A 15,340-nucleotide genomic window follows, 5' to 3' on the forward strand; every position below is an offset into this window, starting at 1 on the left:
CGTTTATTAAGCTTTTAACTTATTAGCTGTATTGATTTAGTGCTTATTTTTAACATTGACATGAAACAAAGACGGCTTCTTTTTTGGGGCATTTATCTTGAGAACACAGCGTCTAGATTTTAAGAAGATATTGCCATTTTCCCAATGGTCTTATTGTTCTAGGATGTGATAACTTAGGATGTGATTTGAACTTCGTGCATTTGTGTGTGTGTGTGTGTGCTCAGTCATGTCCGACTCTTTGCAACCCCATAAACTGTAGCCCACCAGGTTCCTCTGTCCATGGAATTTTCTAGGGTTGCCACTTCCTTCTCCAGGGGATCTTCCCGACCCAGGGATTGAATCTGCATCAGCTGCATTGTCAGGCAGATTCTTTATCACTGAGCCACCTGGGAAGCCTTAATATATTTTTAGAGGGTGTCAGGTTCAGAACTAGACAGATCCATCTCCTGACCCTCAACATGGTCCTAAAGTAAATTGCTTTGGAAAATTGGATCCCAGAGATTACAGATGGGGAATTTTGAAGTGTGTCCGTATTCCATTGGCAATCAAAAAGGCCCAACTAAAATAATTGTGACAAGGCTGACAGATATGGCAACTGTAGACTGGACAAAACTTCTCTTTGAAAAATATCATAGCTTAAAGATTATGGCTGGAGGAACTGAGGTGATCGGCAGTGAAAAGAGTCAGAACATGTGACATTCCTTAAAAAATACTTTTAATTTGAATAACTTTTCCTATATTGTACATAATAAAAAGAAACTCTTAATGCTTTGTGCAGAAAAACGAATAGAGTCAGACTAATCATCTGAAGGAGAAAGTTTATACAGCCCAGTGAGTTTTTTAAAAAATTGGAGTGTAATTGCTCTACAATGTTGTGTTAGTTTCTGCCATCAGTTCAGTTCAGTCGCTCAGTTGTGTCCGACTCTTTGCGACCCCATGAATCGCAGCACGCCAGGCCTCCCTGTCCATCACCAACTCCCGGAGTTCACTCAGACTCGCGTCCATCGAGTCAGTGATGCCATCCAGCCATCTCATCCTCTGTTGTCCCCTTGTCCTCCTGCCCCCAGTCCCTCCCAGCATCAAAGTCTTTTCCAATGAGTCCACTCTTCACATGAGGTGGCCAAAGTACTGGAGTTTCAGCTTTAGCATCATTCCCTCCAAAGAAATCCCAGGGCTGATCTCCTTCGGAATGGACTGGTTGAATCTCCTTGCAGTCCAAGGGACTCTCAAGAGTCTTCTCCAACACCGCAGTTCAAAAGCATCAATTCTTCGGTGCTCAGCTTTCTTCACAGTCCGACTCTCACATGCATACATGACTACTGGAAAAACCGTAGCCTTGACTAGACAGACCTTAGTCGGCAAAGTAATGTCTCTGCTTTTGAATATGCTATCTAGGTTGGTCATAACTTTTCTTCCAAGGAGTAAGCATCTTTTAATTTCATGGCTGCAGTCACCATCTGCAGTGATTTTGGAGCCCCAAAAAATAAAGTCTGACACTGTTTCCACTGTTTCCCCATCTATTTCCCATGAAGTGATGGGACCAGATGCCATGATCTTCGTTTTCTGAATGTTGAGCTTTAAGCCAACTTTTTCACTCTCCTCTTTCACTTCCATCAAGAGGCTTTTGAGTTCCTCTTCACTTTCTGCCATAAGGGTGGTGTCATCTGCTCTGAGGTTATTGAGATTTCTCCCGGCAATCTTGATTCCACAGCAGTGTGAATCAGCTGTATATATGCATATATCCCCTCCCTCTTGAGCCTCCCTCTCGCTCTCCGCATCCCACCCCTCTAGGTCATCACAGAGCACCGAGCTCAGCTCCCTGTGCTATCCAGCTGCTTCTTCCCACTAGCTACGTAGTTTATGCCTGTAGTGTATATATGTCAGTGCCATTCTCTTAGTTCATCCTACCGCCTTCTTCCCCTGCTGTGTGCACAAGTCTGTTCTCTACATCTGCATCTGTGTTCCTGCTCTGCAAATGGATTCATTAGTACCATTTTTGTAGATTGCATATATATGCATTTATATATGATATTTGTTTTTCTCTTTCTGACTTACCTCACTCTGTATAACATACTTTAGGTTCATCCACATCACTATGCTGACTCAATTCCGTTCCTTTTTATGACTGAGTAATAGTCCCTTGTAAATGTGTGAATGTGAAGTTGCTCAGTTGTGTCCAACTCTTCACGACCCCATGGACTGTAGCCTGCCAGGCTCCTCTGTCCATGGGGATTCTCTAGGCATACTGGAGTGGGTTGCCATTGCCTTCTCCAGGACTTCTTCCTGACCCAGGGATTGAACCTGGGTCTCCTGCATTGTAGGCAGACTCTTTACCCTCTGTGCCACCAGGGAACTTTATACAGCTTTTCTCTATTCATCTGTCAGTGAACATCTAGGTTGCTTCCATGTCCTGCCTGTTGTAAATAGTACTGCCGTGAACATTAGGATACATGTGTTTTTTTGAATTATGGTTTCCTCAGCCCAGTGACTCTTAATAAGAACTAATAAGAAGGATCTCCATTATCTGTGGGAGATTGGGAGTCCTGGTGAGTCTAGCGGGAGCTGAGACTACCCTGCCATTCATTTATTTTGCAACTGAATCCGATAGCCTGCCAACTGGGGAGCTTGAGAAGAACAATCAGAGTAAAGATGAGTCTGTGTTCTCTGTCTCTGATTATTTAGAACCTTAGCGCATCTAGTCTTTAAGCCTGGGAAATCCCTGGGTTGTTTTCAGTGACTTTGCATATGCAAGATCTGTGCTCATTATTAACTTAGAATTTATTTAAACTGGAGACATTTGGTTATGAATACCACATTTATAACCAGACATGCTACGACACTTACAAAAACGGAAACTGGTCTTTCCATATGTTATTTTCCAATAGCTCTGAAGTCAAAACTTACAGACGACTCATAGGAAAACTTTATGTACTGATTATATTATCTTTAACCTCTTTTTTTGTTGTTTTTTCTTACCTAAAGAAATTGTTGATGGCAACGTGAAGATGACGCTGGGTATGATCTGGACCATCATCCTGCGCTTTGCTATTCAGGATATTTCAGTTGAAGGTAAAAGACTTGGGTAAAAACCTGATAGATACTTAGAATAAAATTGAGTTGATAAAGTCAAGTTTGAATAGAGTTTTGTAAAACTGAACAGTCACTTACATGATTGAATGAAAGATGCCTGAGTTGGGTTTTCACGAGTTTTCTATTTGTATGAAAAAAAAGAGACCCCAGCAATGCTGTTTTATTCATGGGGGTGGAATCATTTAGGAAAAGATGAGCACATGTTCAGAACAGAATTTGCTTTTTTAAATGAGTATTTTTTTGAGCTTCTTTATTGCTTATTATACTTGTCGGTTCATGATTATAACAGTTCTTTAGACTTCACAGCTTGAAACCCTTTTTTTCCCAAGTGCGAAAAGATAATCAATTGAAATCTGTTTGTGCATTCCTTAGTTCATTTTTAACTTCCTCTCTCTCTCATCCTTCACTCCCTCCCCTTCTTTTTTTTTTAAAACAAAATCTCTTTTGTCATCCTATCTTTCAGCCCAGTAGCTGTTCCATTGTTGTAATATAATCCCAATCCTTGGCCCTGCCACTAAAGATGCAACTCTTTAGTCTTTCACGCCCACTGCATTCCCAAATATTTTGATGAATTCAACACTGTCAAAAGTGTCAAATTAGAACTTGTCTTATGTAGCGCTTGAATCACAAAATGCATAGCTGCACATCATACTTAAGGGTAGTCTGACTTGTTCAACCTTCTCCAAGTTTGTCACCTAACAGATAACCAGGCACCTGAATGGTAAGGGCCAAGAGCATTGTTTATAATTCTGTCTAGGAATTTCTCTAAAGATCAAACTAAGATAGAATGATATTAAAGCCTCAATAATTCAAGCCCAGGAATAGCAGCCAGCTTGAATTTATTGAGTCTGAATTTGAAAACTTTCATACAGTGGACTTTTTTAAAGAAATATTTATTTATTTATATATTTGACTGTGTTGTGTCTTAATTGTGCATTAGCGATCCTCACTGCAGACACATGGACTCTCTAGTTTTGGTACATGGGCTCCGGAGCATCTGGGCTCAATGGTTGAAGCTCTCGGGCTTAGTTTCTCTGTGGCATGGGGGATCTTAGTTCCCTGACCAGGGATCAAACCCATAACCCCTGCATTGCAAGGCAGATTCTTAACCACTGACCTTCCAGGAAAGTCCCTCATACAATGTACTCTTATTAAAGTACATTCCTTTCATGCTTGTGGAAATAATAAGATGCTTTTAAAAAGTTCCTGCTTTGTTAAGAAAGTATAATTTGTAATCATTTAATCAATTTTATATACTTCTACATTTAAATATTTAAGCAGTTCAGCCTACTTTGTAGAACAAGTTGAAAAATCTTGTTCACATCATTGCGTTTACTACACTAGCAAATTCTTTTCCCACAGATATTACAGAGGTGAACTTGACCTCAGGTTTTTCTGATTGGTTACATTTTAAGTTACTGATAATAGTAATTGAAAACTTACTTCTATTTCAAATGAAATGAATGGTAACTATGAATGGTATGATCCACTAGAGGTTTTCCCCCAAATTATTATTAATGTGCCCAAGATAAGATAATCAAATCATAGTTTTTTTGTAAAACACATCATGATAGAAAGATTTTCAATTGACTAGGAAATAAACATTCAGAAGTATGATTTCACTGGCAAAGTGCTTAAATCTCTTCAAACAGAAGTCTTTTATTGTCCTACACAGTGGATAGTTTGTTAATTTATTTTTTAATTTGTTTAACTTTCATGGAGTCATTTCTTAAATACCTCACTTGATTTCTGTAAGTGTACAGAAAAATTGTCTAATTTATTTAAATGACAACTATTATGTAGAAAAAGACATTGTCATTTAGACGGAATTCTTTGAGAAGCCACTGTCCATCAGCAGAAGTGGTGGGCCTCTTCTAAGAAGGAAAATGAGAGGTTGCCGTATCTGCCATTGAGGGCAGTGCAGAGATGCCTGAGTAATGCAGTTTCTTGGTGTGTCCTGTGGTTGTTCATGATGGGATGACAGATGACACTACCTGTTTGTAGCATGCTTTGTATGCCCACCGTCAGGGTTTTCTGTGGGGCCTTTTCAGGTTTAACCTTCACCTACAGGGGGTGAGGTAAACCTCAGTAGTGTACCATTTGGCACAGGCTTGTAACCTTCCATTGAATGCCTCAAAATGAAATCGGGGTGAGAGAGAGTCAGCTTTGTTACAGTAGCCAATTCAAAAGGGAAAATACTTGCTTCAGCATTCATGGTCTAAGAGTGTTCAGACATATTCAAACAGAAATTAGGTTAAACTCATGGCTTTTCTTGCCTGGAGAATCCCGTGGACGGAAGGAGCCTGGCGGGCTACAATCCATGGGGTCGCAAAGAGTCAGACACAACTTCGTGACCAAACAATAATGATTTACAAAATGACTTACAAATCTAAGGTTAAGGGACTTCCCTGGTAGTCTAGCAGGTAAGACTTTCCCTTCCAACGCAGGCAGTATAGTTTCAATCCCTAGTTGGGGAGCTAACACCCCCTGCCTTGGGGCCAAACAAACCAAAACAAAACAGAAACAATATTGTAACAAATTCAATAAAGACTTTAAACATAGTCCGCATCAAAAATCTTTAAGAAAAATCATAAATCTAAATGTAAGTGGCAATTATAAGATTGTATTAATCTATTCTCCATATGTTTACTTGCCTAACCTAAGTTTTTTTTCAAATTTTTTTTATTGAAGTATATTTGCTTTACAGAATTTTGTTGTTTTCTGTCAAACCTCAACATGAATCAGCCATAGGCATATACATATATCCCCTCCCTTTTGAACCTCCCTCCTGTCTCCCTCCCCATCCCACCCCTCTAGGTTGATACAGAGCCCCTGTTTGAGTTTCCTCAGCCATACAGCAAATTCCCGTTGGCTCCCTATTTTACATATAGTAATGTAAGTTTCCATGTTGCTCTTTCCATACATCTCACCCTCCCCTCCCCTCTCCCCATGTCCATAAGTCTATTCTCTGTGTCTGTTTTTCCATAGCTGCCCTGTGAATAAATTCTTCAGTACTGTTGTTCTAGGTTTTGTCTATGTGTGTTAGAATACAATCTTTTAAAATATGGAACACTTCACAGATTTTCGTGTCTTTCATGCACAGGGGCCATGCTAACCTTCTCTGTATCATTCCAATTTTAGTATATGTGCTGCTGAAGTGGGCACTAACCTAAGTTTTACTTAAAGTTTATTTTAAAAGTTTGGATTATCTCCTTCTATTGTACTTTTTCTTACTAATTCCATTGGCTAGAACCCCAGAGGCAGGCTGTTATGTCTATAGCAGAACAGCTAGCCATGGAGTGCCATGTATCCATATCTGTATGAATTAATATTTCAATAAAGTCTTAGAACTTTCAGTCTTTTTCCTTAACAGGAATTTGCTATTAATAAGAGACATGATCAGGAACCATTCAAATTATTCTTGGAGCACACAAAATTTGGGGGGTTGTGTGGTTTCATCTGGATTATGGGTCAAAGAAAAGCCTGAACTAGAAGTGGGAACTTTAGAGAAGTAATTATAGAATACTTATCTCGATTTGAAAAAGTCAACTTCATACTGAAATGGAAGGCCAAGGCCCCATTTTGCATAAGAGTCCACATGCTCAGGTTTTGAGGAGCTGTTTGGATGTATGAAACTTTGGGTCCTCTAAGAAGCAAGGGCCAAGCTGTCATAACCTGTTCAGGCTGCCATACAAAATACCATAGCCTGGGTGGCTTAACAGAAATTTATTTGGCTGAAAGTGCAAGATCAGGTTGCCAGCATTGCCAGTTTCTAGTGGGGTCTCTCTTCTGGGCTTGTGGATGGCTGCCTTCTCTGTGTGTCTTCACATGGCAGAGAAAGAGAGGGAAGGGAGAAAGTCAGGTGGGAAGAGAAAGAGAGAGACAGCAGGGAGCTTGCTCATCTTATAAGGGCACTAATCCCATCACGAGGGCCCTGCCCTCATGACCTCATCTAACCCTAATCACCTCCCAAAGGCTCCATCTCTAAGTACCATCACATTGGTGGTGAGGGCTCCAACCCATGAATTTGAGGGGGACACAGACATTCAGTCGGAGAAGGCAATGGCACCCCACTCCAGTACTCTTGCCTGGAAAATCCCATGGACGGAGGAGCCTGGTAGGCCGGGGTCCATGGGGTCGCTAAGGGTCGGACACGACTGAGCGACTTCACTTTCACTTTTCACTTTCATGCATTGGAGAAGGAAATGGCAACCCACTCCAGTGTTCTTGCCTGGAGAATTCCAGGGACAGGGGAGCCTGGTGGGCTGCCGTCTACGCGGTCGCACAGAGTCGGACACGACTGAAGCGCCTTAGCACCAGACATTCAGTGGAGAAGGAAATGGCAACCTACTCCGGTATTCTTGCCTGGAGAATCTCATGGACAAAGGAGCCTGGTGGGTACAGTCCATGGGGTCGCAAGGAGTCGGACACGACTGAGTGACTAACACACACACACACACACACACACACACACACATTCAGTTCGTAGCAGAAATGCTAGAGATTTGTTGGAGGAAATGCCTGTGGAGGATAAGATAAGGGGAAGCAGTAGATGGCAGGGCGCCTTCAGGCCTAGTGCCTGGCTGACACTTGTGCTGTGGAGAGAAGGGCTTGGGAAAGAAAAATCTGATTCTGCAGAGTGGTCCTCAGGCAGGTTCAGCTGGGCTGATGGGGAGTCCCTCAGCCTCAGCTGCGCTCAGAGGAGCCCCACTTGTGGCAGGAATGGCCCCACTCTGGTGCCCCTCCCTTGCTCAGCCTGGGGCTGGAGTAGCCCTGAAGAAGTGTGTCCTCAGGGGGACGCAGGGGTAGATTCAGAGAGTGGCAGCTGGGGCGTCAGTTCTGTGCTGTGTGACATCTAAGCAGCGTCTGCAAGGCTGTTGCCGCAAGGTGGCGGCTGTTCTTGTGTTTTGCCGCGCTGTGTGGCACGCGGGATCTTAGTTCTCCAACCAGAGATGGGACCTGAGCCCCCTGCAGTGGACGTGTAGTCTTAACCCCTGGAATACCAGGAAATTCCCACCAGTGGTTGGTGGTTGTTTTTTTTTTCACCTTGGTCAGAACCCCCGTGGCCAAACATGGAATTTGCCAATAAAACCCTTTAAGTATTTTTAAATCACTGAGGGAATATACAAGGGAATACATTTCAGACACAGTGGCCTCTCTGAATTTCATTTACTTCAGAATATACATTTTAAATGAGATCATTGACAGGTTGTGTGTTTGTGTTAGTCGCTCAGTCGTGTCCGACTCTCTGTGACCCCATGGACTGTAGCCCCCAGGCTCCTCTGTCCATGGGATTCTCGAGGCAAGAATACTGGAGTCGGTTGCCATTTCCTTCTCCAGGCAATAACAGGTTAGTTAAGTTATAAATTATACACATTAAAAAAATTTTTTTTTTCATCAGAAAGGTAAGTTACCAGTACCCGTGATGTCTGGTTTGGTATTCCTTATGTCATACCTTGTTGTTGCTTCTGTATTATCCTTTTTAAGCCCCTTCAGGGGGCATCAGAAGTCAGTCCCTGGGAAGAGGGTTCCAGCCCCTCTCCTCTTGCAGAGGTGATGTCTTTGGTGATGGGCCCTCTAGGAAGTCTCTATTAACAAGTGACAAGAACTTGGGTGAGTGACGGGTAAGGGTGAACTCTTTCTCTTGGCCATCATTACAGAAACCTCTGCCAAAGAAGGCCTGCTACTTTGGTGTCAAAGGAAGACCGCTCCTTATAGAAATGTGAACATTCAGAACTTCCATACCAGGTGAGCAACCAGGGCCCTGGGGTCCTTATATGCCTTCTGGAATATGAGGGGACAGGGGGAACAGTGTTTGTTTATTTCAGTGTCTCTTCCTGTCTGTGGGGCGTTTTCTGTATGTAGTAGAATTCAGGCTCTGGACTGATTGATGCTTAGGGTCCCACTGGGGAAAACATGGGATTCAGGCTAGCGAGATTGGTGCTGTTCATGAGCATCATGCAGAGATACGGCAGGGATGGCTTCTCAGGGACAAGGAGAGATTGAACTAGGGTCTGCATATCCCATGTACGAGGTCCACTCTGTCCCTCTTGTCTGCAGTGCCCAGAAGATGCGTCATCAGTCAGCTTTGTAGGCTGGGATTGGAGAAAAGTAGAAAAGGCCTGTTTGAAAAACTATAGGGAGCTGAATGAAGGCGGTCCAGAAATGATGTGAGAGCGTGGTTTCTGTCCCTTGCTTCAGTCTTTCCTTTTGCCAGATGTTTATGTTTTTTCCCTTTATGTGATAGGGATACCCGTGAATATAAATGGGTCCCTAGTGCTCATAGATGAGAGAAAAGAAGGATACAGCTGAGCCCCCAGGACCAGCTGGGGAGGTTCATCTAGGGAGATAAGTATTATTACGTGTCCTGAGTGCACACAGGTGAGGAGAAGCCTTGCTGTTCCTACAACAAGCAATCAGGATGAGAGGACCTGGAAAGGCTGCGACCTGTTGGGTGAATGTCAGAGGCCCAGTCTGGCCTTCCACTTACCTTTTTTTCTTCCTCTGGCCCAAAATGGGCCTGAGCCCTTCAACAGTGTAGTCCCTGGGGTCTCCTTCTTCCCCACCCTTCAAGGCACAGGACTCCCGCTCCTGGTCTTCAGTGAACCTGCTGCTCATCACCAGGGAGCTCATAGCCTGCGGGTGTCTGGGAACACAGTGGTGTCTTTGGGCAGAGCGGAAATCCAGACTTTCCCAGCTAAGTCCTTCAAGTGCTTACTCGTCATTGCCTTAAAACAAACAAACAAAGCAATAATAGAAAAGAACCCTATGAAGAAGGATAGGGGAGAGTGGAGGATTTCGGAGTGTACTAAGGAGCATGCTCTTGGAGGAAAGTGTGTCCTGGGCGTTTCCGGGTGGACTGTCCTGGTGTCTGTCTGTTGGGACGACTCCAGGGACTTGGAGGAGAGAGAGAGGAGGAAGCCAGACCTGCCAGGCCCTGAGTGGGGAGAGGGGCACTGGTTGGGAGGAGCATCTTCCCTCCGTCCCTGCTGGTTCTCCCAGCACAGAACTGACCAGCACAGGAGAAGCGCTGCAGGGAGGGAGTCCCAGGCAAGGCTGAGCCTGAAGCCGTAGATGGAATCGAGACTAGTAAGGGGGTGGCAGTCCTCGGCAGACCCCAGGAGAGAAATGAGTATTCCCTGGGAAGGGGCCACGGCGTCACTGGGTGGGGGAGCAAGGGAGGTACCTGGGGCTCCGGGTCCCAAATTCCAGGCCAACATAGGACCAAGGGCAGACCCTTGCCGCTGCTGTCGCCGCCTCTCCATTAACCCGAGTTCCTGTTCCTCCCGACTGTGACTGTCGTGCAGCTGGAAAGACGGCCTTGGACTCTGTGCGCTCATCCACAGACACCGGCCTGACCTCATTGACTACTCAAAGCTGAACAAGGTCATTTGGGGGGCCCGGCATGCTGTGTCCACCCTGCCCCCAGCATGTCGTCTGAGACTGAGCCCGTCGGCCCTGAACTCACACCAGCACCCAGGCTGCTGCCAGGATGCCCTCCCGGCCGGCCCTGCGAGGGGTGAGGACAGGAAGGGTGGCCGGGAGCGTGCTCACCCATCATTTTAGGGCAGGACAAGACCCAGAGCCAGGTTACCATTGTGGCCCACATTACGATGTTTGTTGTATTGGCTTGGCTTTCTATGAAAGCTTTATATATGTTTCTTAGAGATTTTACTTTCCCAGATTGAAAATACGGGAAGTGAAGTATCTATTTGGGGACGGAGATGCAGATACCCCAAACCTTGTATTTAAATTCCTTTTATCTTTTCTGAAGGATTTAGTTGCTGACCTATTTACTCAGAGTTGATTAACTTGTTTCTCACACAAGAGATGCTTCATAATTACCTTGCTATTGATGTAAGGTGTCAGTTGCACCCTTAGAAAATAGGTTTGGGGGATTTTTGTTCTTCTCTTTTCAAAAAATTCAGCTTACGAAAGTTTTTATTTTTTTCAGGTTAGGAAAGTTTCATTCTCCTTTTAAGCTTAAGCTTTTATTGCGCTTGAGTTTCAAATAGTCTGAATTCTTTCTTTAAAGTAGTTTGCACGTATGATCTGTGATGGAAAAAAGAAATCCTGCCCCCTTCTAAATCTTGCAGTGGACAGTCTATCCGCCCAGTAATAAGGCCATGTAAAGACTTAAGACGCCCCATGACCATTTCTGCCAGGGCGTCAGGCACATATCCCCCCCGCTGCTGGTGTGCTTGGCTGGCCGTGCACCTCAAGTTGCTGTGTTTGGTGTGGAATCTGGTCTTTGCTGCATGCTTCTCTCACGGTGTGGCCCGTGGAGGGTGGGGTGGAAGTGTGTGCTGGCTTTGGCCCCCTTGCAGTTGTCACATGCTCACCACCCTCCCCCCTGACCTGTCTTCACTGACCATGGGCTAGCATATGAAAAATGCACTTGTGTCCTGAAGGTGAGAACGGTGGTCCTCAAATGGAAGATTGCCGAAGGCAATGGGCAGCCAGAGTTTTTCAACTTCCCCAAGTGTATACTCTCATCCCAGAGTTATTCTGAAACGTAGAGACAGTATATATTTTTTTCAGTCGCTGTTTAGCTTATTTGCAAAATGAGGGAATTATACTAGAGAGACCTAACTTCATTAGCCGTTTATAAGGGTAAGTTTTTAGTGTTCATTCGCTCAGTCGTGCCCGACTCTTTGCAGCCCCATAGACTGTAGCCTGCCAGCCTCCTCTGCCTACCAGGCTCCTCTGTCCGTGGAATTTTGCAAGCAAGAATACTAGAGTAGGTTGCCATTTCCATTACTCCAGGAGGTCTTCCCAACCATGGGCTTGAACCTGAGTCTTGTGTCTCCTGCCTTGGCCGGCGGATTCTTTACCACTAACGCCACCTGGGAAGTTTTTATTACGAAAGGTCAATAGACATGTGGTAATTGGCCACCTATGATCAGTAAAAAAATGATAATAATGAACAATACCAGCTAATACTTTGATAAGCTCTAGATTAGGCTCTTAATAAGTATATATGTTTATTATGTATGCATTAGTATGTGTCATGCAGCTGGGTATTACTTTTAATATTAATACATATATTTTATGTATATTATACGTATACAGGGGCTTCCCCGGTGACTCAGCAATAAAGAATCTTCCTCCAGTGCAGGAGACAGGGATTCAGTCCCTGGGTTGGGAAGATCCCCTCGAGGAGGGCATGGCAACCCACTCCAGTATTCTTGCCAGGAGAATCCTGTGGACAGAGGATCCTGGCGGGCTATGGTCCATGGAGTCGCAAAGAGTCAGATACAGCTGAAGCCACTGAGCATACACGCACAGTCTTGCAGTCTTCATAACGCACAGTAAACTATGTAATGTCACGTGCCTATAAAGTTGCCTATAATAAAATCTTATTATCCCAGATTTACAGATGAAGAAGAGGAGAATTTTGTGATTTGCCCAGGGTCACATACCAGTAGCTGAGCCAAGGAAACACTTAATTGCCATGTTTTATGTCAAGTCACATTCTCAGTGAGATACCATTCACAAAGTCTCTGAATTATTGCTTTGTTTTTAATGCTGAAATTTTTCTTCTGTGTTAAGAACAAAAAGAAACTTTTACTCACATATTTGGCTTTATAAAATTTGCATAAAATGTGCAGCTAAGACTCCCCTTATTATATGGCTGCTTTTAATAAAAGGATTATATGCTTTGGGAAGACAACATGGAATTGAAGAAACGTTTTGCCTAAGATGATAGTAAACTCTGAGAGGCCAGGAGGCTTGCTTTGGTTTCTTCCTTGAGCACTGAACATCTTTGAAGCCTGCATGTTTTAAATGTTTCACTATATCAAAGTGATCGTTCTCATTGCAAAACATTGCGGCTTCTGAAATGTTTAAATGGCCTTGATGGTAAAGTTCATTATAGTCATCTCTGGACTAACATCACTTCTCATTTTGATTTTTCTGTATTATATACTCCCCCATCCCATTTCAGATTCATGATACTTAATCTCTTTAGAAGATAAAAAAGAAGAAACATTAAATACATCTTATAATTTTTCAATATTTCAGTTAAAAACTTCTGGTTAAATATACTTTGTTATGTTACATATATATTTAACCAGTTTTACTGTGGATGACAAACACAGTCATAAGAACAAAAATTTCTTCATAGTTTTCATTTATAATATTGTTTCTATGGTTTCTTTAATAATTTGATTTTTAAAATTTAATATTCTCCAAACCAACCTTTGGCTCTTTGTAGCCATGTTGTAGCAATATTTAGTGATCTAAAAGTTTCATCTAAACAGGCTAAAAGCAGAATTTTCTTGTATTTAAAACATAAATAAATGTAAAGTTAGTGTTGTACTAATAAATATTCTCCATGACCACCTTCCAGATCTGGAAAAAATGTATGTTTCATGCTTCCTTTTGGAATCATCTAAATTTTTGTTATCAAGAGTTGGAAATAAATGCTAAGATATCCAGGGTGGTTTCTTTTTTCCCCCATTCATGAGAAGATACCTCATAACTTTCCTCCCAGCCACACAGTATCTGTTCTCTCAGACTTTTTGCTCACATTTTATAAATTGTGCATGGATTGAGTAATTTTTATGTTATTTTTGATGTTTCTCTAAATGTTTGAAGTGTTTGGGAAAAGATAAGAAAGAAAATCTTATACTATTGTAGTTATGTATGGATGGGAAAGTTTCATCCCTAAAATGAGGCATATAAAAAAAATTCATTAAGTGCTGTTCAAAAAAAACATGTTAAAAAGCTGGTTATATTCTTTTCCATGCAGGATGACCCGATAGGAAATATCAACCTGGCCATGGAAATAGCAGAGAAGCACCTGGATATTCCCAAAATGTTGGATGCAGAAGGTGAGATGAAAATCGTGTTTACTGACTTACAGAAAATCTGTGGGCTCCCTATGTTACAGCCACACATGGGGACTTGTAAATTGTATAGCTAGGTTACATCTGAAGCACTGGGGTCCCTTAGAAGTTTCTGTCATTGGCCTCATAATTATTAGCATATTTCATGTGTAGGTAGTTCAAAATTATTTTTTAGAATCCTACTTAAAGCCAAGCCAGCAAGACTATAGTGAAAGGACTTGGTGAAAGGTTCAACTTTGGCAAAGAAATGGAATGCTTTGGTTTGTGATTTTCAATGGAAAGCTTCCTATCTTAATTTAATTTTTTAAACGACATAAAGTTACTTCTTTTTTTAACTACATAGGCAAAAATTTAACAAATAAATCTCCTTAAGCTTTAAGACTCCACAAGGGAAAAAAATCGTTCCCACTAGAAGTTATGGAATCACAATGTAGGCTATAGAACAGTTAACCACCGTGTGCCTCTCAGACTTTCACGTTTCATCTTTAATTTGTTCGAGTTAAATTTAGTTTCATTGGAGCTGGAACCTCTCAGTATGTTGCAGCTTAGCAGCCCTCGTGCTGGGGACTGGTTTCAGTACTTTTCCTGCCCTTTTTGTGAGATGAGTTTGTGTGTTTTGCCCTGGCACAGCATTGAAAGTGCACATACACGGACATCATTCCCTTATTTCATTTCACTTATGCATGAATCACTTCTCACTCAGCAGATACTTGATGAGCACCCACCATACACAAGACCCTGGAGATGCTGCAGGGGATGATGAGATGTGTAAGGCAGGGCCCAGCCCTCAAGGAATTTATATTACTGTGCTCGTTGTTAATCTTATTATTCTCTGTTGTGTTGCTTCTGCTAATTAGCATTGTTGGGGGGAAATGAAGAGCTTAGTTCTAGTCAGTTGTCAATCTTCTGTTCTTCCTTATTTTTGGTGACTGTATCCCAGCTGCCCTAACAAAATACCACTAAGTAGGTGACCTGAAACAACAGAAATTTTTTCTCTTAGTTCTGTAAACTGTAGCTCTGAAATCACAGTGTTGGCAGGGCCGTTCTCCCTCCAGAGCCTGTGGGGGCGGACCTCTTCCGGTTCTTCCAGCTTCTAGAAGCCCCAGGTGTTCTTCGGCTTCTTTCAGCATTGCGCCAGTCTCTTGACTGTGTTTACACGGCCACCTCCCCTCCGCGTCTGTTTCTGTGCCTCTTCCCTCTTCCTAAAGGATACCAGTCACCGTGGATTAAGGGTGCGTCTCTCTCCAGCATGACCTCATCTTAACTCGATCACATCTGCAAAGATCTACTTCTAATCAGGTCACATTCACAGGTACCAGGAAGCAGGACTCCGCTTGTCACTTGGAGGGCCACAGTGTAACCCAGTCAGTGATCTGTCCGTGAGTAGTCTAGCTTTGCCC

General features: G+C 43.0%; 1 protein-coding gene and 1 non-coding gene across 3 annotated transcripts in view; one reads left to right on the top strand and one right to left on the bottom strand.

The window, feature by feature from the left end:
- The window catches only part of ACTN2 (actinin alpha 2), a 76,925-nt gene that overhangs the window by 30,547 nt on the left and 31,038 nt on the right, over window positions 1-15,340 (top strand). Inside the window, exons 4-7 of one of the 2 annotated variants that reach the window (XM_004021370.6) lie at window positions 2,983-3,069; window positions 8,751-8,838; window positions 10,398-10,476; window positions 13,844-13,925. In XM_004021370.6, the coding sequence (XP_004021419.1) occupies window positions 2,983-3,069; window positions 8,751-8,838; window positions 10,398-10,476; window positions 13,844-13,925 (336 nt within the window). The remainder of the gene's footprint in view (window positions 1-2,982; window positions 3,070-8,750; window positions 8,839-10,397; window positions 10,477-13,843; window positions 13,926-15,340) is intronic. The other variant, XM_060406742.1, reaches the window with a different exon arrangement.
- LOC114110892 (U6 spliceosomal RNA) lies at window positions 6,149-6,255 on the bottom strand. Its single transcript, XR_003587061.1, has one exon. It is a non-coding gene; the product is annotated as a U6 spliceosomal RNA (small nuclear RNA).

Source organism: Ovis aries, chromosome 25, assembly GCF_016772045.2.
Source record: "Ovis aries strain OAR_USU_Benz2616 breed Rambouillet chromosome 25, ARS-UI_Ramb_v3.0, whole genome shotgun sequence".
NCBI lineage: Eukaryota > Metazoa > Chordata > Mammalia > Artiodactyla > Bovidae > Ovis > Ovis aries.